Source organism: Ambystoma mexicanum, chromosome 7q (genome assembly GCF_040938575.1).
Source record: "Ambystoma mexicanum isolate Mex_15411 chromosome 7q, UKY_AmexF1_1, whole genome shotgun sequence".
Taxonomy (NCBI): domain Eukaryota; kingdom Metazoa; phylum Chordata; class Amphibia; order Caudata; family Ambystomatidae; genus Ambystoma; species Ambystoma mexicanum.
The window spans coordinates 1,023,189,727-1,023,216,789 of record NC_090941.1 but is presented as its reverse complement, the minus strand read 5'-3'; the positions used below and the strand labels follow the sequence as shown (position 1 = coordinate 1,023,216,789).

General features: G+C 45.5%; 1 protein-coding gene across 2 annotated transcripts in view; it reads left to right on the top strand.

Annotated features, from left to right (window-relative positions):
- INPPL1 (inositol polyphosphate phosphatase like 1) overlaps window positions 1-27,063 on the top strand; it is a 1,017,870-nt gene that overhangs the window by 956,544 nt on the left and 34,263 nt on the right. For both annotated transcript variants that reach the window (XM_069640289.1, XM_069640290.1), the window contains one exon: window positions 1,164-1,297. In XM_069640289.1, coding sequence (XP_069496390.1) covers window positions 1,164-1,297 — 134 coding nt within the window. The remainder of the gene's footprint in view (window positions 1-1,163; window positions 1,298-27,063) is intronic.

The window sequence follows — 27,063 nt, the reverse complement described above, 5'->3', positions numbered from 1 at the left end:
GCTCCCTCTAAATTGTGGTATTTATTTTAAATATGGCGGGGGTCGTCCCCCTCCAACCCAACACCAACCCCCATTTTCAAAATATAACCCTTGTCCAGTGCTGAAATCTTTAATGTATTTCAGCACTGGACTGCTCCCTCTAAATTGTGGTATTTATTTTTAATTGGGGGGGGGGGGTCGTACCCCTCTAAACCCCACACCAACCCCCATTTTCAAAATATAACCCTTGTCCAGTGCTGAAATCTTTAATGTATTTCAGCACTGGACAGCTCCCTCTAAATTGTGGTATTCATTTTTAATTGGGGGGGTCGTCCCCCTCTAACCCTCACACCAACCCCCATTTTCAAAATATAACCCTTGTCCAGTGCTGAAATCTTTAATGTATTTCAGCACTGGACAGCTCCCTCTAAATTGTGGTATTTATTTTTAATTGGGGGGGTCGTACCCCTCTAACCCTCACACCAAACCCCATTTTCAAAATATAACCCTTGTCCAGTGCTGAAATCTTTAATGTATTTCAGCACTGGACAGCTCCCTATAAATTGTATTTATTGTTTATTGGGGAGGGGGTCCCCCTAAACCCAAGGGCACCCCCTAATTCTAACCCATAACCTAACCCTAATTCTAACCCGAATTCTAACCCTTGCCCTACCCTAATTCTAACCCTTGCCCTACCCCTTACCCTAACCCTTGCCCTAATCCTAACCATAATCCTTGTCTAAAATCCAGCGAAATTCATTCAATGAATATCCTTTTCGATGGAAAAGCATTTCAATGAATACATTTCGATGGATATAAATTAGTTAGAAATTAATTTGATGGAAAGACCAGATACCGACAACACAGAGCAACTTAAAGGCTGGTCTCTGGTATTAAATGCATAATGAAAGATGAATTCATTCATACTGCTAGAACCCCTGACCACGTGTGGCCTGCTCCGTAACTCAGTAGTTGTATAAAGGAGTCCTAGAAATATTGAGCTGTAGTGCTTCAGGTGCTTGTATGTTTGACTGCCTGGCCTATCACGCTAGCGTGGCTGCTACATGTACACCGGCACTTGTGGCAGACTGGCTCTTTGACTTGGAATTTCCCTTTTTGCCTAGCTTGGGAATACCATGGCACCAATCATTTCTCTTTGTGCTCTCTCTCTCTCTCCTGTGTAGGGCCTTTACCAGAGTGAAAGGAGCAGCTCCAGCTTGAGTGAGTCTGGCGTCGGAGAATGGCTGCGAGCGATTGGGCTGGAGCGATACGAGGCAGGGCTGCTCCATAATGGCTGGGATGACCTGGAGTTTCTTGGGTAAGTCTGGCCTAAGTTCTGGAATCACTGGCAAGGCACTCCTCATGCATAAGATCTTAGCTGATCTGTACTTGATTTAGGATCATGAGAAGAGTCCTTCCTTTTCATGCATCTGGACCCATGAATTCCAGCCTTGTTGGGACCCATGGCTTGGAGCCTCTATGGGACGCATGGATTGGAGTCTTGAATGATCATCGATTCCAGCCTCGAATTAAGACATGTATTCCAGCATTGACCGACATTCGCTACTGGCATTTATTATTGACGAGTTAAACCATTTAGGATGGCGATTACCTGCGTTTTTGATTATCTAAGGCTGAAAAATCTTAGTTTACTTCAGAAACTATATTGTCCTCTGGTGTTTGGCCTCCAGAGGCCCGTGTTCATATTCAATCTACAAACCTGGATAAAATGGCCATTTAACATATGCCCATAAAAAGCTAATGTTGTTACTATTGGCATGTTTATTTGCTAGCCACAAACTTGTGTGAGCTGTAATGTGGTAGGTCAGGCCTTCTGGGCATTTTTGATGGATTAGCCTGATATGTGCATGTCTGGGTGTGGAAGGGCCAGCCAAGATTTAGCACAGACACAGATTTGAGAATGTTTGACCTAAACATACTTCCAACAGATACAGCAGTGGAATTGGGTAGTTCTGCGGGTGTAGTTTAAAGATGTGGGTTCTGTGGTGCATCTAGGATTGCACATGGTGCAGCAAGGTTGTTCAGGTTTCACGTGGTGGTGATTCTTTGTGGAGGCCCATAGTTCTCCGCTGCCACCTTCTCCTCCCTCCTCCACCCCAGGCTGACTCACACCCTGACATAGCCCTGTCTCTCTGCTCTATTCCTCTATTTCTGCTACTCTTGATGTTCTTGCCCCTGTCATGAGGATCTGTTTGAAGTACAAAGCCAAGTGCAATTCTTGGTTTGACTCCGACCTAGCTACACTTAAACAGAAGTGTAGGGCGGCTGAGAGGAAATGGAGGGCTTCTTGCTCATCCTCTGACAAACTGGCCTGCCGCCTGCTCCAAAGGCAATACAGACTCTCTGTACGCACCAAGAAGCGAGTCCAAATTCAAGCCTGTGTCTCTGCGGCATCTAACAACTCGGCTGAACTTTTCAAAATCTGCAAGGAGTTTGCCAACCCTGCTGCAGTCTCCACCCCTCCTCTCACCTCCCAGGATCTTTGCAATGCCCTTGCCTCTCACTTTATCTCTAAAACCCAGGACATCCTGTCCACCTTCTCCTCTGCTCCACCTCACCTCCCCTTCTCTGCTTGATGACCCTCTTTCAGGTACCTCCCCTCCCTCTTTCTACTCCTTTCCTCTTTTCTCCCCAGATGAGGTCGCTAGACAAGTCCGATCTATGAAAGTCTCAACAAAACAGGTCCATCCCTGTTCCTCTAAAACCTTTAAGGACCCCATCTATACCCTCGCTCCGGCCCTTGCCAATTTCTGCAACCTCTCCTTTGCCTCTGGATCTTTCCCTTCCCCTCTGAAGCACTCCCTTGTGCATCCTCTCCTCAAGAAACCCACAGCTGATCCTTCTTGTCCTGCTAACTATCGCCCAATTTCCATTCCTCCCTTTTTGGGTAAGCTCCTGGAAAAGCTGGCCATCTCTCAGCTTAACCTTCATTCGGATTCTGTTGGCTCTCTCCACGACCACCGATCTAGCTTCCGAGCTGCCAGAAGCACGGACACTGCTCTCCTGAACATCCGTGATGATCTGCTCTCTAACCTTGACTCTAACATTCCCTCTGTCCTCATCTTACTTGATCTCTCCACGGCTTTTGACACGGTCAATCATACCACCCTGCTCAATTGTCTTTGTGACAACCTGAGTATCACCCGTCAAGGTCTGGCCTGGCCTGATGGTATCCGGTGAGTCCATCGAATACAATGCATAGAATGCAAAAGCCTCAAAAAAATGCATTTTTTTGTAGGTAGTTTTTTTTTTTTTTTTTTTTTTTTTTAATTCAAATGGGTTTTAAGGGGTAAAAAACAGGGGTTGGGGTACCCCTCCCCATTTAAAAAAATGAAGAAAAAATGCATTTTTTGTGTAATTTTTTTCGAGGCTTTTGCATTCGATGCTATCGCTATAAACCCTGGCAGACCTCTTTCCTCTGTGATCGACCCTCACAGGTACAACTTGGGTCCTCCTATCTTCTATCTCTCTCCCTAACTCTGGTGTTCCCCAGGGGTCTAACCTTTCGCCCTGGCTTTTCAATCAATACCTGGCACCTACTGCATTTCCATTTTCTGCTCAAATTTCCAGTGCTATGCTGATGGCACACAACTCATTTTCAGGCTTCCTTCAGCCGCCTCCTCTCCTTCCCTCATCTCTGATTGTCTAACCGGCATTCAAAATTGGTGTGCTGCCAACGATCTTTGCCTAAATGCCAATAAGACTGAGATCCTCCTCATTGGTACACCTGCACCATCCTTTCCCCTCTCTCTCTCTGGCAGGCCTCCCTTGGCCATCCGCCTACTCCTACCTGTGAGGCTCAGAACCTCAGGGTCATCTTTGATTCCACACTTTCCTTCTCTGCACACATCTCTGAAAAGTCTAACTTCTTACTTCATCTCCTTAAAGGTACTCTGCCCTTCCTCTCTTTCCCTCAGAAGCTCACTGTCACCCAAGCTCTGGTTCTCTCTAGGTTGGACTACTGTAACTGCCTCTTCCTTAATCTACCTGCCTCCACTCTCTGCCCTTTACAACTAATCCAGAACAGGACTGTTAGACTTGTCCTTGGCCTCAAGCCCTGGGATCGTATCTCTCCAGCTCTGAAATCCCTCCACTGCCTCCCTGTGGATGCAAGGATTACATTTAAAACCCTCTTCATTGTCCACAAGGCTTTCTGGGGCCTGGGTCCAAAATACCTTCAACTATCCCCCCATAAATACCTCCCCTCTCGAGCCCTTTGCTCCTCTACCTCAAACTCCCTCAGGGTCAGGCGTTTTTCAAACAAACGAGCTAGGGGTAGATCTTTGTCTTCAGCTGGGTCCTCCCTTTGGAACAGCCTCACTGCCATCTTGAAACATGAGGAGAACCATCTCCGGTTCCGGAAGCAGCTCAAGACCTTCCTCTTTTCTTCTGCCTTTACCCTTCTTCTCCCCTGCTGATCTGCCTATGATCTCGGCACCGTGCACCTGGCCCCCCCTGTTGTCCTTTGGGCTCAGGTATCTGCTCACCCTGCCACCCTCCTGCACTGCCTCTGGGACACCCCTTGCTCTGGGGTCTGTATCTGTACCCATACAGTCCCCCACCCACTTCTTTTCTGCTCTTATCAGATAAACCCTATCTGACCACAGTCACTCTACGTATTAATCAACAGGGGGAATTTACTGGTGAAATTCCAACTAACCTTGGCCTCAAACAGGGTTGCGTACTGGCCGCCCTTCTTTATAACCTCTATGTTGCTGATATGGGTGCCACCATTGAATGCGCCCGTAATTTTCCTCCATGCATAAGAAACACTCCTGTGTCGTTTATTGGTTATGCGGATGACGCCATACTGCTTGACAGCATCCCGATTGTTCTCCAACATTCTTTGGACACCCTTATCTATGCAGATACCATAACAGAGACTCCAGTTCATTGGAGCGGTCTTGGACACTTCCCTGGGAAAAGCCTTGCCACCAGAGGTGAGGGCTCAAGATATTCTGCAGATGGTCACCAAGTTTGAAAATGCCCAACGTCTCCCAGCCTTCGACTTTTTGAGGTTGCTAGGCCTCATGGCATCCTGCATCTTCCTTGTGCCAGAGGCTCGCCTGAGAATGAGATCTCTTCAGTGGGCACTAAGAACTCAGTAGTCGCAATTCCCAGGGAGAATGACAGATCTCCTTCAGGTTCCGGACAAGGTGGCTCGAGACCTTCAGTGGTGGGCCTGCCTGGAGAACATCTTGAAAGGAGAACTGTTTTGGCAACCATGGCCGGAGATAACGGTAGTCACAGATGCCTCACTCACGGGGTGGGGAGCCCATGCCAACGACTTGACCATCAGCGGTCGTTGGTCTCCATCGGAGTCCAGACTACATATCAACCTGTTAGAGCTCAGAGCAATCAGACTAGCGCTGAAGGCTTTTCTGCCATCTATACAGGGGAAAAACGTCCTGATCATGACGGACAACACAGTGGCCATGCACTACATCAACAAAAGAGGAGGCGTAGGATCACTGCCTCTGTGCAAAGAGGCGATGCAGCTCTGGTTTTGGGCAATCCAAGAAGAAATCTCTCTATCGGCAGTTCACTTAGCCGGAGAGAAAAACTTGACGGCGGACGCTCTGAGCAGGCAGAGTACAGTCTCCCACGAGTGGGAACTAGCTCAGGAAGTCCTTCAACAGATCTTCACCCTTTGGGGAACCCCTCAAGTGGATCTGTTCGCCACCATCATCAACAGGAAGTGCGATCAGTTTTGTTCAAGGGAATTTCCCCCGAGAGGAACTCTAGGGGACGCGTTCGTAGTGGATTGGGAGTTTCCACTTCTGTACGCGTTTCCTCCAGTGCCTGTCATTCCTCAAATGATCAGGAGGTTGAGAAGGTTCCGGAAAGCCACGATCCTGATTGCCCCGGACTGGGCCAGGAGAACGTGGTACCCGGACCTTCTGGACATGTCCATCTGCCCTCCAATTCGTCTTCCACTCAAGGAGAATCTTCTCTCGCAGAAGGGAGGTCAGGTTCTCCATCCAGACATCAGAACCCTCAACCTTCACGCTTGGTATCTGAAAGGTTGAGATACAAGGATTGGGACCTCCCAGATGATGTCATGGAGGTGTTGCTTTCGGCAAGAAGGCCAGCAACCAAGACTTTATACCGCTTCCGGTGGAACAAATTTTGCAGTTGGTGTAGAGAAAAGAATATCGACCCCCTTTTCATGTGGTACGCCAACGGTGTTATCTTTTCTACTCTGTTTGGCAAATTCGGGCCTTCAGGTTGGCACTATGAAGGGCTATCTCGCAGCGCTATCGATCTTCAAGCGCACTGCAGAGGAACCATCGTATTTCAAGTTACCCTTAGTAATACAATTTCTGAAGGGATTAACCAATGTCTATCCTCCAAGACCATTCCAAGTTCTCTTATGGGACTTAAATTTAGTCTTAAATTTCCTAATGGGTACTCCTTTTGAACCACTCCACTCTTGTTCGCTAAGGTTTCTCACCCTTAAAACTGTCTTATTAGTGGCATTGACATCTGCTAGGAGGGTGAGCGAATTACAAGATCTATCTTGTAAACCCCCTCATACAATTTTTCATAAAGACAAAGTTGTCCTACAAGTGAAGCCTAATTTCCTCCCAAAGGTGGTTTCTGAATTCCACATCACTCAGAAGATTACCTTACCTTCATTTTATCCCCCTCTCCATCCGGGGAAAGAGGAAGAAAGGCTACATAGGCTGGACCTAAGGCGGGCTTTGAGCTTTTACATCAGCAGACTTGCTAGGGTTAGGCAAGCAGACCAACTGTTTGTAGGTTACTCGGGGCACAAATTGGGATTACCGATAACAAAACAGACCATTTCCAGATGGATTATTTTGGCCATTCTGGAATGTTACAAACTGGCAGGGAAAGAGCCTCCTCAAAATCTTAGGGCTCATTCAACCAGGGGTATCGCAGCCTCTTCGGCCCTCCAAAGAGGGGTACCAATTCGAGACATTTGTGCGGCTGCCACCTGGTCGTCTGCACATACCTTCACAAGATTTTACAACCTGGATTCCTCCTCTAGCCAAGAGACTAGATTTGGCAAAGCTGTGTTGCACTCTGTTCATTCTTAAAGGGAAACATGGCAATTTTACTCCCACCTCCAGTTACACACCACTGCTATGGGAGTCTATCAAGATAAGGAATACGTCGGAGGACACAATCCCTTCGAAGAACAAGTTACTTCTTACCTGGTAACATTCTTTCAATGGGATGTTCCTCCGACGTATTCCTTATCGCCCCTTCCATCCATCCCTTCAGTAAAACTTCCCTTGTGGTTACAACTTACGCTCCTTCTGGGTCAATAACCAATTCATGTAAAACAACTGTTAACGTCAAAACGGAACTGAGCAATGGATGCTGCGCAAGTCTATTTATACGCATGATGATGTCAGCACCGATACGGAGGCTGTCGAGGGACATCGGCTCGAGGGACGTCGAGGCGCAGTGCCCTCTACTGAAAAAAGATTTCCGAGGCCAGCAAGCTGGAGATGATCTATCAAGATAAGGAATACGTCGGAGGAACATCCCATCGAAAGAACGTTACCAGGTAAGAAGTAACTTGTTCTTCTCGGTGTCGTTTTTTGCCCAAAGCCTACACAGCATTTTAATGGTGATTTTTTTATATCGAAAACATTGAAAAAAGTTGCCTGTTGAAATGCTTTGTCCAATAAAAGAGGCTATAATATTCAAGGTTTAGTATCTATTTATCGTAAGAGCATCCTTCCGGGGATTATATATGGCCTTGCAGTATTACGAGAGCATATATATGATGAAGTGGGCGGACAAGTTCGAAGCTAAACTTCTGCGTTCGATTCCAGGTGTTCCAACTACAGTTCTGTTGAGGCACTTTGTTGTGAGCTAGGAGTGCCTTCGATTCTGCCTTCGATTCGGGCTCTCTGGCTCATTCAACGGTGTAACCTTTTCATGACTTATTTCTAAGTCTTCCTATTCGGTCAACACTTTGAGTTTCCTGTGCCATCAATATACACTGGAATGTAAGAACACCTTCCTATCAAAATTAAGTTTAACAGCCACTGAAGAGTTTTCTCACTGTGACTTGGTATTAAAAGATCTGATTTTACATCCTTATGGTAACAATAAAAAGAAGATGAAAGACTTGGATTTTTTCTCTAAGTAATAAGAAAATGTATGCAGTATTTTTCTGCCATCCTGGCTCTCCCTCTTTCCCAACTAGTCTGCAACGCCTGTATACAGGCGGGCCGCAAAAAAAACCTGCAAAAGATAGCTGTCACATTAAGAAATTTTAAAGGGGTAGGGCCTACAACACGCATGCGTCCCTCCGCGCGCCGGGCCCACACCTAACCCCTACGTCGTTAACGTTCCACAACCAGTTCCTGTTTTTACACCTATTGGGCGGGTCAGAATTTTTTGCTGCGCTGCGACTCCCCGTCAAGGCTTTTTTTTGCTGTCCATCCCCATTTTTTGTGTGTGAGCCCCATTATGCCTGCGTCCGCTGTTTGGTTATACATCACCCGGTGAGTACCTGATTTGATTTGAAAATGTGTATAGCGCATATCCCCAAGGAACCAAGTGGCAAGCCACATCTAGGCGCAGATTTTGTCAAGTTGGAAAAATTCTACAAAGGCACGATTCATATTACAGATTACTCAGAGATATGTTATAAGCTGTTTTCTAAACAGCCAGTGATTCTATTTTCCTCAAACAGAGCGGCAACTCATTCAAGGCCCGAGGTCCAGCTGTTGAGAACCTTCTGTCACCCGTAGTGGATTTTGAAGGTGGAACCACCAAAAGTCATGACTTAGTGACCTTAATGGTCTTGCAAGATTATATCTTTTGATTTTTTTTCAGCTAGATATGCTGGTGCCAACCCCCGTAAGCACTTGAAGACCAGGCATAATAGTTTAAACCTGATACGTTGGTGGATTGGCAACCAGTGAAGCTTCCTACGGAATTCTGAGATTGATCCTTTGCAGGGTAGTGAAAAGATCAATCGAACTGCAGAGTTTTGAGCCACTGCGAGGTGTTGAAGCTGGTATTTTGGGCAGCCCACCAGAATCCCATTGCAATAATCAAGCCTTGCATTAACCAAAGTACCAATCACAATAGATCAGTCTCCTTCTAAAATAAGGGGAAGGAGAGGTTTTAGCGTTTTTATTTGAAAATACCTGTATCTGGTTTACATGGCGATTCAGACCCATGTTAGATTGCCAGATGCAACCCATATTTTTAACGGAGTCTGAATACTTAGATGCAATTCCAAAAAGAAAAGGACATGGGGTCATAGGAAAGAAGGCTTTCAGTTTCTGCTTTGAGCCAAACACAATAATTTCCGTCTTGTTAGGGTTTAGTTGTAACTTGTTTCCAAGCATCCAGATTCTGATTTTCCTCTGCACACTGTGTCTTTTGCGTGGGATTCACGCAAGGTCTCTGCAGACTTGTCTTCTCTCCATGTCGCAGCTGGGATCGGTACTGAAGATAACCGAGGACTTTGTTCGGAGCAGGACGGAGGCCGACATCGGTAAGAGGGAGACTGTACCTCCAGGTCAGGTACTAGTTTCAGCACCGGGCGTCGGTACCCAAGTGAAGATTGCCTCCTCAGCTCTGGGATCTTCACAGGACCGTTCAGGGGGAAACCCCCGGCCTATTCACCTGAAAGTACCTCTGGGTGGGAAAGCACAAGTACATCCTGGTGGGAAAGTGTTAGTACCCCCAGGTGGTGAAGGGGTCTAAGAAGACCCACCCGGTACCAGTGTAGTTATTTACATCAGACAAAATAACTAAGTTACCGGGAAAACCCTCTATTGCCTCGGTAAGCCGAACAAGCAAGGGTTCATGCAAAGAGGCCCACGCCTCCAGGGTTGATTCAGTCCACTCTGATTCCCCTGTACCGATGTACCGGGTAAAGCCAGGTCTGCCTCTGCAGGTAAAACATCTGGTACTTCGGTACCGAAAGGAAAATGTTTACCCTCTACTAGCGCAGTTGAGCTTTCAAGCTCCTCAGTACTGAGGAAATCAATTAAGTCCTCTCACAAGAGGCATAAGCACTCTCCTTCGAGATCTGGTCCGGTACCAAATACTCCAAAAAAGCACAAGTGGAAGAAATTTCCCATGGCATCTGTCTCTGACTCGGTACCGGAGAGTCAGAAGGATAATTCTACTCTAATTTCTGACTCAGAAGACTTTGATGCGTCAAACTTTTTTTATAGTTCCACCAGAACTATTATTTAGCACTCCTGTGAGTTCATTCACCTCACATTGTGCCACAATGTTCTCCTCCTGTCTGAGGACAATTTTGGTCAACCTACTCGGGTACCAGCACAACCTGGACCCCACCAATATCCAGGTGCATAGATCTGTGGTTTTTAACATCTATAATCCTAACCAACCGCCTAACAGGGCTGACTCTTCAACTTCTCTTATCACACGAAGGCCCTCAACCTAGCCCTTCCCAAATGGCGAATGACATCACCAATACTGTGCTGGAAACCATGCTTTCTGAGCCCTTCCTAGAAGTTCTGGCTCAACGCATCAAAGACAAAATGTCACCTGTTTTACCACAGGGATCAGTACCCATTGATCCTATTCCTAAGCCAATCACGGTATCGGTAGACAACAAAGACTCTGCCCCTCCACCCAAGAAACAGAAACTTTCCAAGGAGTCTGACTCAGATGACGACACCACTCAGTCACCATCCACGGTGTTTCATGACATTGTGACTAAAGCCATGCAGACACTAGAAATCCTCCCTAATAAGCCTGAATCGGCTGGCGTTTTTGGGAAACTGCTACCTCAGCAGTCAAAAGTTCCACTTCCTATGGAATTGTCTGTTCTAGAACAAGCTCTAGCTCATTGGGGAAAGCCTTGTTCAGATCCACACATTTCCAAGGCCCTAGATAACCAATACAAGGTGCCTATGGATGAACCCTTCATACTCCTGGGCAATCTTCCGGCTCAATCTGCGGTAGTCTCAGCTGCCCTTGGTACAAAGGTTAAACTCTCTTCTCCAGCTTCAGTTCTTGACAAAAACGCTAAAGCATGAGAGACTCAAGGTAAGAAGTCTTATACTAACTCTACCTTACAACTTAGGCAGGTAAACAATGCTACAGTGTTGGCAGGATTTAATATCCTCAACTGAGAGAATCTTGAACGCTTTGCCAACATGTGCCCTCAGGAGGCCACAGACTCATTTTCCTTCTGGATTTCAGAGGGTAGAGAAGCTGCTATCTAGAAGCAGCAAGTGGTCAAAGACCTCACTGACACAACAGCAACAGCTGTCACTAGTGCAGTCTGCATGCATAGGCACGCATATTTGTCAGCCTCTCCCCTCCACCGAGATAACTAGGAGAAAGTGCTCGACCTTCCACTTGATGGCAAAACATTGTTTGATCCATCCACAGATGAGGTTCTCCAGGTTCTCCAGAAATGTAAGGCCAGTGTCACAGCAGCTAAGACCCTTATCTCAATTTTGGTGAAACAACCATATCACCCAAATGTTAAGTCATTTAAACCACGCCCTCAAGGAAACCATGGTTCTGTCACCTATGCTAAGTCTTATTACTCTTCAAAAAAGAGAATATATAGACCCATGCCTAGCTTCTACTATCAACAAGGAGCGTAACATTTTGGTACTAGGAAGGCTTTCCAACTTCCTCCCCTTTTGGGAAAACCATTACTCAAGAAGAATGGGTCCTGAATATTATTCTGCATGGTTACCATCTCGCCCTTCTGGCTATTCCACCATCCTCTCCTGCAAAGCTCCAGAAATCATGCTGGAGCACCTGGAAGAGATCTAAAAACTCATTTTCTTAGGAGCAATAGAGTTGGTTCCTCAAGAGGAAGTTGGTCAGGGATTGTACTCTCGTTACTTTGTCATCCCAAAGAAATCAGGCGGGATCTGTCCAATTCTGGACCTTTCAGACCTCAACCATTTTCTGTCTATCGAAACCTTCCACATGGTGACCATTCCTCAGATTCTGGCTTCTCTTCATCCAAACGATTGGACGGCATCTGTAGATCTACAGGATGCTTATTTTCACATCCCCATCTACAAACATCACTCAGTTCCTGAGATTCACAATAAAGTCTCATTACCAGTTCACATTCCCTTCGGGCTAAATTATGCTCCCAGGGTTTACACAAGTTCTGGGGTCAGTGGCAGCCTACCTTCGGTTAAGGTCAGTCCATCTATACCCTTATCTAGACAACTGGCTTCTCAAGACCTAGTCTCCAGAGGAATTGCTTCAGAAGATGCAATTAACATGCCATACCTGGGGTTCTCCATAGATGCGACAAACTCCCAGCTCTTTCCTTCGCAAAGGATCCAATTCCTAGGAGCCGTCATACATACTATTCTACTCAAAGCTTTTCCACCACTGGAAAGGGTGGAAGCCATTCAAGAAACCATCATAAAGTTCGATACCCAACACACTCTGACAGCCTGGTGGTTTCAAAAGCTGTTGGGCCTTATGTCCTCTTGCATATACCTAATGCCCTTTGCAAGGCTCCATATGAGAATGGTGCGGTGGCAACTTGCTCGCAACTGAAACCAGCTTCCGGATTCCCCGGAAATAGACAATAAGTCCCCAAACAAATTCAAGACTCACTGCTCTGGTGGAACTCCCCAGAGAACCTGTTAATCGGGTTTCCTTTTCAACCTCCTCCTCATCATATAGTCCTAACACTCTTCAGAGTACGGTTGGGGAGCTAATTGTCTACGTCTACCAGCTCACGGTCTTTGGTCCTCTCAGGAAAAGAAACGCCACATAAATGTCCTAGAACTAAGCCATATTTTTTGCTCTGAGATCTTTTCTTCACTCTCTTCAAGGAAAGGTGGTGAGAATTCTAACGGACAAACCACTGCAGTGTTTTATATCAACAAGCAGGGGGTTACTCTTTCCCTTCCCCTGTGTCTACTAGCAGAGAAGATCTGGTATTGGGCTATTCAAAATCACATTTTCTTGTTTGTGTCCCATCTGGAGGGGAAACAGAACATCCTAGCAGACTAACTAAGCAGGTTACAGTCTGCTCCGCACGAGTGGGAGTTGAAATCATCAATCACAAACCTGATCTTTCAAAAGTGGGGCCATCCATCAGTAGACCTCTTTGCCAACCAGCACAACTCTCTATGCCCTCAGTTTGCATCAAGGCAACCTTGATACACAAAGTATTACTCAAATTCAAAATGTCACAGAATCTAACAATGATTCTAATAGCCCCGTTCTGGCCTTGCCAGATCTGGTTTCCAGACCTCCTGTAATAATCAGGGACTTCCCTATTCGATCTTCCATCATCGACAGATCTTTTGACTCAACAGAAAGGGCAGGTCCTTAATCCCTCCCCTCAATTACTGAACTTGAAGGCCTGGTTCTTGAAAAACAAGCCTTCTCCCATTTACATTTGTCAGAACAAAATATAACCATCATGTCAGCTTCTAGGAAAGCTTCTACTAAGAAACAATATCGTAGCGAATGGTTACGGTTCCCTCATTGGGCCTTGGACCAAGACCGTAACCTGCTAAATGCGTCCATTGATAATGTCATGTCCTTCATGTCGTATCTAATTTCCACTGGTATCAAAGTAGACACATGCAAACACTACTTATCAGCCATTGATGCATACCTGAATAGAAAACATAAGTCTTTCTCTCTTTCCAACAAAGCCATTAAAAGGCACTCTGAGGGCCTTCTACGCTTACATTATTCGTGAACCTCTGCTTCAGTGGGATCGCAACGTGGTCTTATCAGCCCTAATGCAAAAACCATTCAAGCCAATGGCCTCATGTGAATTAGAACTTCTAACCTGGAAAACGGCATGCTTAGTAGCCATTACTTCGGCTAGAAAGATAGAAGAGCTCCAGGCGCTCTCCACAAAAGAACCATATATAATGTTCCATAAGGACAAAGTTGTCCTACGTACGGTCCCCTCCTTTCTACCCAAGGTGGTTTCTGACTTTCATTTAAACCAGGAAATATGTCTTCCTGTCTTTCTTCCTAGACAGCATGCTTCTGCGACCGAAGAAACATTACATAACCTAGATGTTGTAAGAACTTTAAAGGTTTATCTAGACAGGACCAAACAGTTTAGAAAAGCAGACCAGCCCTTCCTTACTTACGGAGGTCTGTCTGCAGGCAATAAGCCAGCTAAAGCTTCCACCGCCAGATGGGTTGTCTCCTGTATCTCCAAGGCTTACGACATGAAAGGGCTTCCAACTCTGCAGAGACTAAGGGCTCATTCTACTAGAGCCAAGGCAGCGTCTGTAGCCTTTACCAGCCAGGTTCCCATTGTAGACATTTGTAAAGCGGATACCTAGGCTACCCCGCTTGCCTTTTGAAAGCACTATGCTATGGATACATCGGTACAACTTCCTTTTCGCGGTGTGCGGCACAGTGTGTCTAGTGAGGACTGAGGACAGACCTCTGTGCATTTCGTTTCGGATTCCTGCGATCCCTGTGACAGTCTGTCTACTATTTCCACAAAGACTCTTCAAAATCACTGCGCACGCGCGGAGCGCGGCGCGGTGTGCGGCACAGTGTGTCTAGTGTCCAGTGGCCTAAGGCCGAAGATCGAAAAACGGAGATAGACAAACGGAGCCAGAAGCAAAGGGCGGTGAGCAGCAACCAAAGCTTTTTCCCTTCCCCTTTCCCCTCCCTTCTTCCCTCCCTCCTCCTCCCTTTTCGCTCCTCCTCCTCTTATCCCCCCTATCTATTTTCCGTTTCCCTCTGCTCCCTTCCCTCTTCTCTCTTTCCTTTTTCCTTCTTTCCTTCTTTTTCCCTACCTCTAGTCCCTTCCTGCACCTTTCCTTTGCTGCCTCTTCCGCCACTCCGCTCCGGGGACACCCGTGAATAAGACACTAAGACACCGTAAATATCTCGATCCTACGCAAGTCTCGCTCAAAGACTTTCTGCCTTACTTGAGCGTCCACAACCCCCGTTCGCGTTTCATTCTCAAGTGAACGGCTATCCTAAAATATCAAAAAGGGAATGGCGCCGCTCTCACCGACAGAAGTGGAGGCCGGGAGGTGGATGCGCAGCGACAAAATACAGTCAGAACATGGCCGCAGGGTGGCCAGCAAGCAGTCCAACAGTGCTATGCTAGAACACAACAGCAGCATGCTAAATGCCTCGCAAGAGGGGCAGTCTTCAGATGCTTTTCCACTGATCTCAGGAGTAAAAAACATAAGCATCACGGCCCCAGCGAATCCTGCAGCCACTGTAAGGGGGCTGAAAACTGGAGACCAAATAGATCTAGACGTGCCACCTGAGACCTCCCTGCAAGAAGCGACCGTAAATAAACAGAAAGGCTACCTAAACCTGGAAAGAACAAAAGGCCCTGCCCCTGCCCCTCCCACGGATCCCACACAAACGCCCCGTCAGCGTACCGCCTCGGCGAATGACACCAGGCCTGAAGCTGTCGGAGGACGGCCTCGGCTGGGTTCTGCATGGCTAGGGTCTCATCAGGTGGAAGGAGACATGGGGCAACCCATGCACCAACGGCAGCCTACACCAATGCCGTGCGAAGACATGAGGATAGGCGTGGTAGGCACAGGTGAAAAAGATGACCTAGTCCAGAGCCGGGAGGGGAGAGGCCTGGCAATGGCCATTGTACATAACAGCGTCAGAAAAAGGGCCCCAATTGTGGCGGCCAAAGACAGAAACATGCAGGACAAAGACAGAAAAAAGCAGGCCATTTCGCCGTCGGAAAGGCCTCCCTCCCCTAAGACACTCGAAAATGAAGAACGAGAGGAGCCAGGGCCGGGGGACTAGGTAGATGACTCCGTTTTCATAGAGACAATGTCGGATGGCGGAAACATATCCAGCCAAGACCCATCAGCAGAAGAAATTAAAGCCCAAAGAATTCAACTAGAAAAAGTACAACAAGAAAAAGAAGATCTCTTACAAGAGTCAAGGGCCAGAAATCCAGAGAACAAAGGGCCCAGGGATCAAATTGCAAATTGTGAGATGACTGTGTCATCCGATCAGTCTACATCACAGGATGAACAACATAAACAACTTAGAGATACGACTATAAGGAAAAAAATCTTTAAAAAAACCAAGAAGGCTGGAGGCAAAGCCAGGGCAGGGAATGATATTCCACCTAAAAAGAAAGGCTGGAAAGCAGGCCCTCAAATGGGTGAAGTTTCGAAAAGACAAGATACAGTGTTACTCTCAGCTTCCTTGAGGGATTACTTTATAAAACAAACAAAGCAAAAACAAGCCACAGACCAAGAAATGTCAGATGCTGAAATTCTGGCGGCTATCCGAGAGCCTCCCTCACCGTGTAAAGCCCAGAAAATTGATCAGCCACAGGAAAAATCACTACCAAGAGTCAAATGGCACGCTCGTATTTCACCAAACAGAACGCACAATAGTGAAGTCGTGAAAGGAAAGCCCCCGGCTGAAATTAGTGCGAAGGACCTTATGACATCAGAGAAAAATGCGGAACAATTAAACATCCTAAGGTCAAATGATGAATGCACTAGTGAGCCAAGTGGGGAGACACCACACTCAGGAGATCCAAAACAAAAAGACAATAATCAAATAATAAAAACGGCAATAGACCATCAAACGTTAGACCCATCAAATGTAGCCAGTGAAGGCTCACACAGCTTATTGAGCAAAAAAGTCACTTTAGCCCAACCCGAATGTCAAGCACCAGCAGCCATGGCTAATCAAGAGACTCAGACAAGACTCAAACCAAGCGAAAGACAGTCCTACGTCGAAGATCAAGCGGCGTGGACTAGATCGCATAGCCAGGCACATAGTAACATATAATGGGCGGAATCTTCAGCCAGCTTACAAGGCGTGATTGCAGGAGGGGTCAAAAGATTCTCTGAAAAATTCAATCAGCTCCATAACGAAAAAGAACTTTACACGCCAACCAGAAACAGGAGGTCAAGTGACATCCCGGTAGGGTTTGAGAAAGAAACACCCTCAGAAAAGAAAAAAAAGGCTGACTTACTATCAATCATGTCAGCCTTTTCAATAGCGCTAAACCCCTTCAGCAAACTGTATGAGGCGATTCATGAGGCCCTAAAGGACAACACGTCCATGATCACCTCACTTAAGGATAAATTGACCTTTATAGAAGGATACCTAACAGCAGTAGAAAGGAACTCAAATACCATACAAAGGAGCCTCGAAACCAAACTAACGAAGTTCGAAAACAAGCTGCTCGAGATGGATCGACAAACCAGGCAGACACTAGCAATGACCTCTCAAAGTACGCAAACGGAAGAGATGGCCAGAGTCACAGAAGTGGCTCCGATTTTCACGAAAGCCCGTGTCAAATTACCAGGAGGTGTGTCGGATCAGAGTCGAGCCTTGCAGACAAAAAACATGAAGAAACATGCAATGGAGAGCCCCCTCCTGTGTGTCCCTCCAAAGAGTCTCCCAGACACTCGAGTGAAAGCATCCCTCACCTCCGCTGTGGACCCCCCCGTCGACAGATCCGACAGAGCCAGTCCCAGCAAAGAAAAGCGACAGGCGACCATAGTGGGAAATCACTCACAGCAAGATCACCCAGAAACCGCGCAAAGGTCTCCCACGCTGATCCACGCCCTCGATTCATCTAACTCTTCTGACGACTCTGCCTGCGCTGAAGAGGAAACTTTAAGCCCGCAGCAACCAAGAATAGCTACCCCGCCGGCTTGCGTTAGGACGCGATCTGGAGCAAGGAGGTTTACACAGGTGGAGGCTCCAAGCAACCATGGTAGACCTCGCTCGAGCACCCCCACTATTGGTTTGGAGGCTATCCAAACCTTAAAGAAAATGGAAGAGAAGCCAGTCCCCAAAAAAGAGACAGACCGTCGTGAAGAACGGATCCCTAATCACGAGCAGAGAAAGTATAGGATTAATTCCTATAAAAAAGACTACGGTCGATCAAAACCGGCAGAAAAAAAACTCCTAAAACTCGAAGGGACATCGCTATTCAAATTAGAGCAATTTTCATCTAAAGATAGATACATGGTCCTAAATAGAAGGACAGTCTTAAAAATTACAGCAAAAATTGACAAATTGCGGCATCTATCAACAAGGGACCTGGTTCTGGTGGAACCCTACCACAAAGACCATAAAGCTAAAGCATACCTACACATAAGGTCGAAAGCCCTGCATGAATGGCCCCTTGAAATAGCAAAAGAGCTACAGTGTCTAGGCTTAAAATTAGAAAAACTAAAGGAAAATGAAGATACGACAGGCTCTCAAAGATACGCCCCATCGAAATTTGCTAATAGAAAGGAGGAGTTGGACGATGGCCGAGACAGAGAAGAAAGCGGGAAAGGGGAAGATTACCCCCGGAAACGGGACAGAAATCATCACATATCATTTACTACGCCAAGGCGACGAGTGGAAAGCTCGCGTAACGCCTACATAAAGAGGGATCAGGCGACAGAGATCAAACCAGCTCAATCCCCCTCCACGTCAACCAAACCTTGGAAATGGATTGCAGACACATTCGGCCGTAAGAAGAAGGCCTAGCAATCAATCCATGACGCCGTCAATAACAAGATCCAGGTAACGATCCCAGACCAATTTAAGGAAAAGACCTCACTTCAGATGGCGTCGTGGAATACAAGAGGATTCAGCCACCTAACTAAGCCCAGCGATGTAAAATTGAACCGCTTTGACCTAATTTGCCTGCAAGAAACATGGCTAACAGAGAAACCTACTCTCGAAGGTTACAGTATCGAAGTTTCGCCAGCTCAGAGACCCGTATCAGGAAGACCCTCTGGAGGTTTGTTAACAGCAATTCGATTAGGCTCAGGAATCTCACCTAAGATCAAAATCTGTGAAAAATATGGTATGCTGGCAACCCTAACAAAGTGGAATCCCCAGGCGCAAGGGAAAAATGTCCAGATGAGCCCTGATCTGGTCATAATAAACCTTTATTGGAATCCCGAGAAAACAGCTACGAAACCATTCTGTGAGCAAGTTGCAACAACAATAGACGAAATTAGAGTAAACTTCGACACCCCCAATATAATCATTTGTGGGGATCTCAATGCAAAATGTGGAACCCAATCGATAGGCAACACGATGGCAGTAGCATTGAGGAAAAGGGACAAAAGAGGTCAAGCATAGATGGACCTGATGAAATCGAGACAATTTCACAATGTCGCCTCTCTCCAAGAACTCGAAGTGCAGATGCCAACCTGGGAGAGAGCGCCGGCTGCGGCAAATCTCGACTACATCTTTGTTACTGAAGGTTTGATTCCATACTTTGTGGAATTCCAAGTGGAAAGAACCAGAGAAAGTGACCACAACCTCCTATTTCTGTCGTGGAGGGGTGAAACCAAAGAGCGATCATTTTATCCCTTTGTAATTGGTGTCAACACGCAACAAAATCGAATTCGGCTGACCTCCGGTAACATAAACATATTGGAGAACAAGCTTCGCAAAAACCACATGGAGATAAACAGCGCTAGGGAAGCGTCTCAACCTGAATATGTCTCTTTACTGATACCCCACAAAGTAAGCTTTGGGGGAAAGAATGGAACTCAACCCATACACAAACACACGTTTAATGCAACATTGGTCGAAAAACGTAAAGATCTTACAAAATTGAAAAGAGCGGCAAAAAAAAGCAACACCAAAGAAGCCTGGGCTAAACATCAAGAAGGTAAAGTAAAGTACAAAGCATGGCTTAAGCAAGAACGACAAAATCTCTATCAGAACGATGCAGAAGCAATGCTGAAAGTCTGTGTGTCCAAGAACAATCGTGACTTCTGGTCACTACTCAAAACCGTTAATGGACAGAAACCAAATCAGATCCTGTGTGATGTCACAGAACAGCAGTGGATCACCCATTTCGCGAAATTATACGCACTTCCGACCTCTGGCACCCTCTGCTCTACGCAAAACCAACCCCCAAAGGAGGAAAACGGGGGCTGGGCGAATATCACCAGTCTAGACGAGATCCTAAAGGCAATCAGAAGCTTGAAACAATCCAGGGCCCCCGGCCCAGACGGTCTATCTAACATAAATCTGAAACAACACCCTGAAGCATGGGCGAGGGTGATTAAAGAACTGTTCGAACAGTGTGTATATCAAAAACAGATACCGACTAACTGGACAGAGGCTGTACTTGTTCCCATCTATAAAAAGGGACCTAGAAATATACCATCCAATTACAGGCCCATAGTCCTATTAGACATTATTGGAAAAATCTTCGCGTCACTGATACTTACCCTCTTTAAGAAATGGGCTAAGAACTCGCCGGCTACTGACACTTTTCAGACAGGCTTCCAAAAAGGAGCGGGAACAGGAATCAATCTTCTGGTCCTTAATACAATCAAAGCAAAGGTGAAGGAAGGCGCCCCCAATGTCCATATGGCCATGATCGACCTATCTCAGGCATTTGACATGGTGGATCGTCAAAAACTTTGGTCGAAATTAACAAACTGGGAATGTCCAAAAGAGATCTTGGATCCCATCATGTCCCTCCACACGAAGACTTCTCTAAGAATTCGATTATGCCAACAAGGAACACTCTCAGACAAGATTGAAACCAAGAGAGGAGTGAAACAAGGCTGCCCGTTGGCTCCAGCTCTATTCATAGCCTTTATTGGCGATTTCCAAACCACCGAGGAGCTTGTGCGAGCCTTCCCACCTAAGTTGGGAGAAGTCAAAATTTCAAGGCTATGGTACGCGGACGATTTAATTTTGTTGGACCAGACTGCCATAGGCCTCCAAAGACAGTTAGCCAATCTGTCAGCATACATGGAGAGCAATAATCTAAAGATAAATACAACAAAAACCAAAATTATGTCATTCTGCAAACATACAAGGGGAGTTCAGCAATCTCACTCCTGGTTTTTGGAGAATTCAAAAATTGAGGCAGTAAAAGAATTTAAATATCTGGGTGTGCAGTTAGACAACTCCACTAAAGACATTGCCTTGCAGCACACACTATGGGAAAAAACTCGAAGACTCACAGCCCAAACCCGTGCTGTTGACAAGAAATTCGGAAAATTCTCCTGGATACCGGCAGTGCAGTATTACAAATCCAAAGTAGTCCCAGCTTTAACTTACGGCATGGCGTCAAATTTACACCTACCATCTGAAATTTGGGCGAAGTTGGAAGGTCACATATGGAGATCAGTGTTATCCTTACCAAATTCTGCCCCCATATCTGCCATACGGAGAGACCTGGGCTTACCTTCTCTAGCCTCAGTGATATTGCAAGGTGCCGTCCAACTGTACAGAAAAATCCTGTTACCTAGCTCGTTGCCGATATTTCGCATCATGGAAGCGGAAATTGCAAAAAAGTCTTGTAAACCCTTATGTGATTGGGAAAGAAAGATTCTTGAAAGCCTAGAAGAAGTGGCCTGTTCAACAAAAACGCTCCTGAGCAACCCGGGAAAAGTAAAGAAAAAACTAGAAAATCAAGATTGGATACGCACTACGGATAAAATTCTTCGCTATAAATCATTAAAACATCTGCCACCCACTACAAATCGTCTAAAAGTCCCTCTGAACTATTGCGAGAAATTTCCAGAGAAGAACCTGAGAAAAATTTTCATGAGAGCCAGGCTGAACTTATTGAATACAAATGAAATTATGGCTATCAGAAGTCCAGGAACCAATGCGCATTGCCGGCTCTGCGCCGATCATGCCCAAATAGAAACAATCCGACACCTGCTCGTGTTTTGCCCAGCTTTAGCAGGAGAAAGAAAAATGTACTTGGCACCACTCACTTCAGATCTAACAATAATGGATGAAGAGACTTTGTGGTTCCGTCTGATCGCAGGAGATTCTCCAAGATGGTCTAGGTCGACAGCCAAATTCTTGGAGGGAGTGTTAAAGAAAATCAACCCACCAGATGGCAGCGCCCTTTGAAAGTAGCACAAGTGAAACCACAGCCGGAGCAAAGCCCGGTTTGGACTTGCACGACACATCGAAAGTGGTGTCCTAAGTACAAGTACAAGTAAAAAACTTAAAGCAAAACTCAAAGCATAGCGAAGCATCTTTTGTTAAAACCAATAGGTTAAAGCAATAAAAAAAAAAAAAATAAAAAAAAACAACTTCCTTTCATCGCCATATATTTAAAAGCCTGGCATTTAAACGTGCCCATTATAATGAAAATGTCCATCGAATCTTTTAGGGGGGGATGGGAAAGGGCAGATAAGGGTTTGGGTTGGTAGTGAATAGGTAAAAATAGGTGGAGGAAGGGGAGTTTGGAGGGGACCACCCCGCCCCAATTAAGACATTCGCTGAACATTTTCGTTATAATGTACACATTTAAGTGCCAGGCGTTCAAATATACAGTGATGAAATGACATAGAACCGTAAACATCTTCTAGAAACGATACATAATTCGGCCACGAGGTACTCCGCAACTTGTTTGCCTGAATTCTGTACATGCTGTCTCCTCCACCCTTACTTTTACTAAGGCTTTTTAGTCTGGTCCCAACCAGTTGGGAAGGAGGGAGAGCTAGGACGAGAGAGAAATGAAAGATGACCTTCATGGTGATTTAGGTGCTCTTAGTCCAGCTCTCCCTTCTTCACAGCACCCACCCAGCCATCCTCTACAGTACGCACGCGTGACGTAGGCCCTACCCCATCAAAATGTCTTAGTGACCGCTATCTTTTGCTGCCAGCTTTTCCCGCCTGCCTGCGGATGCAGGGGTTCCCAACCAGTTGTGAAGGAGGGAGAGCCTGGACCAAGAGAACCTGAATCACCATGAAGGTAATTTTTCATATAGCACTCAGCGGTTTCGACGAGACCATCCCTATTACTACCCAACCAAAATATGCTCTGTAAGAATGCGCAGATTCATTACTTACCTTCGTTTTAACATATTAGCTACTCGTGAGCATGTAGGACGGTAGCAGAAATAACCACTTGGGTAGCGGCTATCCCAGCTTTGTAATTTGACACTGGAAACCGCACGCCACCTGTTGTCACAATGTCCTGAGATTGGGTCCTGCTATAGGAAGAACTATAAATATTGTGCTGCCAATACAGAGTATAATACCCATGTGTTGCCACTGATCCATTTTGGAGCTCCATATTTGTGGCAGATTCATTTGTTATCGCAGCTGCCTTTCAGGTCTGGAATGAAGCGCTACTACAAATAGAATTACGTAATGATTTTTAATAGCTTGTTGTCTTTTACGTCTGAAATGAAGTGTTATGATGTATAGACGTACGTAGCAAATTTTAATTGCCATTCTTTTATGCAATTTTAACTATTCTCTTTTACTCAGGCACTTGCACAAAAAATAGTAACATTGATTTTATGCACTGATTGATTGTATGTATCTATGTATTCTATATACGCGTTTTCATTTTTCTCTTGTTGTTAAATTGCAATGCGAAAGGTTTGTTATTTAACTATATGCACTAATAAAAATGTATTTAAAAGTAGTTACTATTAGGGGCATTCGGAAACGGGGTTAACTTCCTCAGTCTATTTATGAAGAGCATCACTTTTTCACACTTAAGTGTTTTTTCGTGTCCCTGCTCTACGTCTGTCGCCTAAGCCGGAGAGCGTGTGCTGCTTATCCTGCAAGTGGATTCCTTCTGCCAATGGCCCTCAGGCACTCTACCTTGGCTCCAACCATCTCCTTCTGTTGGGTGTTCTCATTTAGGTCACATCATGGGTGGTTTTCATCAACATCCTCAGCCTTCCATACCTTCCTTAGTAACGGGAGCTAGGTAAGTGCAAACTCTCTGCACACAAAGGCAATGGGTGACCTGACTGCTCCCGATGACAAAACTAGCACGAACTAGACCCAGAGTTTCATGTTTTTCATTTTGTTCAACAACAAAAAATAAGCAACCATTTTAACATAGAACAACAAAAATAGAAACAAGACCAGAGACCATCAAAAAAATCTATTCAATCATAATGAAATATCAAAAGTAATACATACAGGTATATTCAACGGAAATAAATGTATTTGCATATCAAAACCTCTCTAACCCCCCCCCCCCCCACCATCCACGTTTCAATCGCATACAATGGCAGTCAAACCACATATGTCTACCACCAGACACACTCTCATCATGCAAATAATAAAAGGCACATAATCTCAAAACATACAAAGGTAGAGGGTGGTGCAACTAGTTATCGCCCGGCACGATAAACCCAATGTTGTGTGCCACTATTCTATGTTGAGTGCAAACAACAATGTAACATCTACATAGGTTTATTTACAATACATAAGAACCCATTTCATAAAGCATTTTATACAGTAAAGCATATCGTGCATATTAACTGCCAACTATAGTTTCGGCTATGCGGGTCAACAATACTTCTCCACGACCCAGTCTTCCCCAGGGCACATCACCTTTTCGAGGGTTAGAGCTAACCTTTTCCTTTGGACCACCAATGTTCCATTGCGGCACAAAAGGGGGGCTCAGTTGCTGTACTATTTGTCAAATCACTCCATCACTTGGGAGGGTTCCTGACTCGTCAACCGCGTACCTCTGAGGTTATCACTTTCCAGTCACAACACACGGAGTCCCCAACCAGGATGTCTAGTCTCTCGTGTAGTCTTCGTGTAACGAAACTCGGAAGCCTGCTGGAAAATCAACCCTACTGACCCCAATAAAGCCAGCCTCTTCTTAGCATGCTTGAACTACAAAGATGCTATCTTCCAGGCAAAAAAAGACACATACAATAAGCTCATCTTACAAGCGGAATCCAACACCAAGAAGCTTTTCAAGATACTAAAAGAACTTGAATCTCCCTCTGCCCCATTGGACACCTGTAGTAAAGAGAGCACCTGGTGTGCTAATATTCAAAAAGCGCTCCTTGGTAAAATAGCCACAGTCCAAGCCAAAATCAATGACAAAAAATCAGCCTCCAGATTGACCCGCAACTCAATTCTCTGCATGGCATAACCACACCTATCACTCACACCCATAAACCATTTAGTTTCACGCCACTAACCACCACAGAGGTTGAAAGCATCATCAGTAAACTCAAACCATCCAACTGCTAGGGTGACTCGTGCAAAGCTCCTATTATCAAGAAGGCTTCACACAAATTAGCTCCCTTCATTACTGCCTTTATAAACTCATCGTTCAACACAGGCATTGTCCCAGACAACCTGAAGGATGCATGGGTTAGCCCCCTTATTATAAAGCCCACACTGGACGCAAGAATACCCACTAATTACAGGCTTGTCAATACTATGCCTTTTCTGCTTAAAATTCTAGACCGCACAGTTTATCTGCAGATCTAAGACTACTTGGAATCCAATAAACTCCTGGGCCTCAGACAATCGGGTTTCTGACCTAGACACGGAACTGAAACGGCTGTTATTGACTTAAAAACTCAAATTGAGGACCTGAAAGACAATGGGAAGCAGGCCCTGCTAATTCTACTAGATTTATCGGCAGCATTTGATCTGGTAAACCACCAAATCCTTTGCCGACACCTCAAATTGGCCGCACACTTCTCAGACAAAGCCACCACGTGGATCAGATCCTTTCTAGACAATAGGTCCATGAGGGTTTTCTCCCCCTCCTCTGAACCCTCACCAGTCCCATTTGGGGTACCCCAAGGATCGTGCATTTCCCCAACACTCTATAGTGTGTTCACGAAATCACTATTCGATATTCTGGATTATCTGGGTGTCACCTACACGAACTACGCGGATGACGCCCAGATACTCATTCCCATCACTGGGGACTATATGGCTGACACGAAAGCTGTAAATGTCATCTACCAGGTCATCCAGGCATGGATGGCCCAACACAAAGTCTGTCTCAACGACGAAAAGACAGAGCTCCTCATCTTGCTTGGGCTCTCATCACAGACTTGACTTAGACTAGATTCCACCTTTAAATCATTCGTCATCGATGGTAATACCATTAAAGTATCCAACGATACTAAAACTTTAGGTATCTATCTTGATTCCACATTCTCTCCCTCCAGACAAACGAATGCTGTAATCTCGGCATCCGCCTACACATGCAAACTCATCACTGCTTGCCGCCCATTCCTCACCACAGCCAATTGTACCACACTGGCCAGAACTCTGATTATGTCGAAAATCGACTATTGAAATGCTCTTTATCTAGGAACCAGTCAACGTAACCTTAACAAGCTTCAGGTCACCCAGAACGATGCCATCAGAGCTGCGTTGAATATCCCTGGGAATCAGAACATATCCGACACCAGACTGAGCCTACATTGGCTCTCAGTATCACAAAAAGTCTCACTCAAAATGCTTGCACTGACTCATAAATGTCTTGCCAACCAAGCGCCTAGCTACAGGGCTTGCTGTTTCACCCACCATACGAGGGCCCTCGGGGCATAATACTACACTTTGGTCTGAGGTGCTACCTATGTGGCCTAATACCAGTTCAAGGATACCTCTGTGACTAAAATGCTGGCTGGACCATCAGAGCCTGACTTGAGTATCCATTAACATCTAGTGAACGGTCCTGAGACTAGTACCAGAAATATTTCTTGGAGGTGGTTTGTAAAAAACAAATCTACAATAAGGGGATGCATGGCTTCTTCCCTGATCCTCCCAGGTACCAACACATGTAAACCAACACAATGATCAGGGCGGTTTATACCTTACTCGATAAGAAAATATTATTTTTATCTTAACAAATTCATATATAAATATCACTACAAAACATTGCACAAAGTACAAAATACAATAATGCAGCATTAATGTAGACACAGGAGTAAAGTGCAAACATAACATGTGTTCCTTTGTTATACATTTTCCACAGCTATTCGTCCTCTACTTTGACCCTTAAGATTTCACAAGGGACTAGCTAAATTGTTTACGCCTCGTAACTCGACTTGAGCAGTGTATGTATATGACACCGCTATTTTCGACCTCACAAGCTAATGGACTGTGCTCATACTCCCAAGGCCTTCATCAGGACAAGCATCAACATTTGTATCTCCCACGTGTGGTTTCTGTGTTCCAGACATCTATAATACAAATAGTGAACAGTCTGCAGGCTAATCTGGCTGAATTTATTAAGACCATACCTAATATATCGCAACCATTATTCCAACACCTTCAAATGGTCAATATAAAGTGTTCTTGCTCACTCAATTTATTCGGACGACTGGGTCTAATTTTCATTGCATTTTCATTAAATTGATTTGA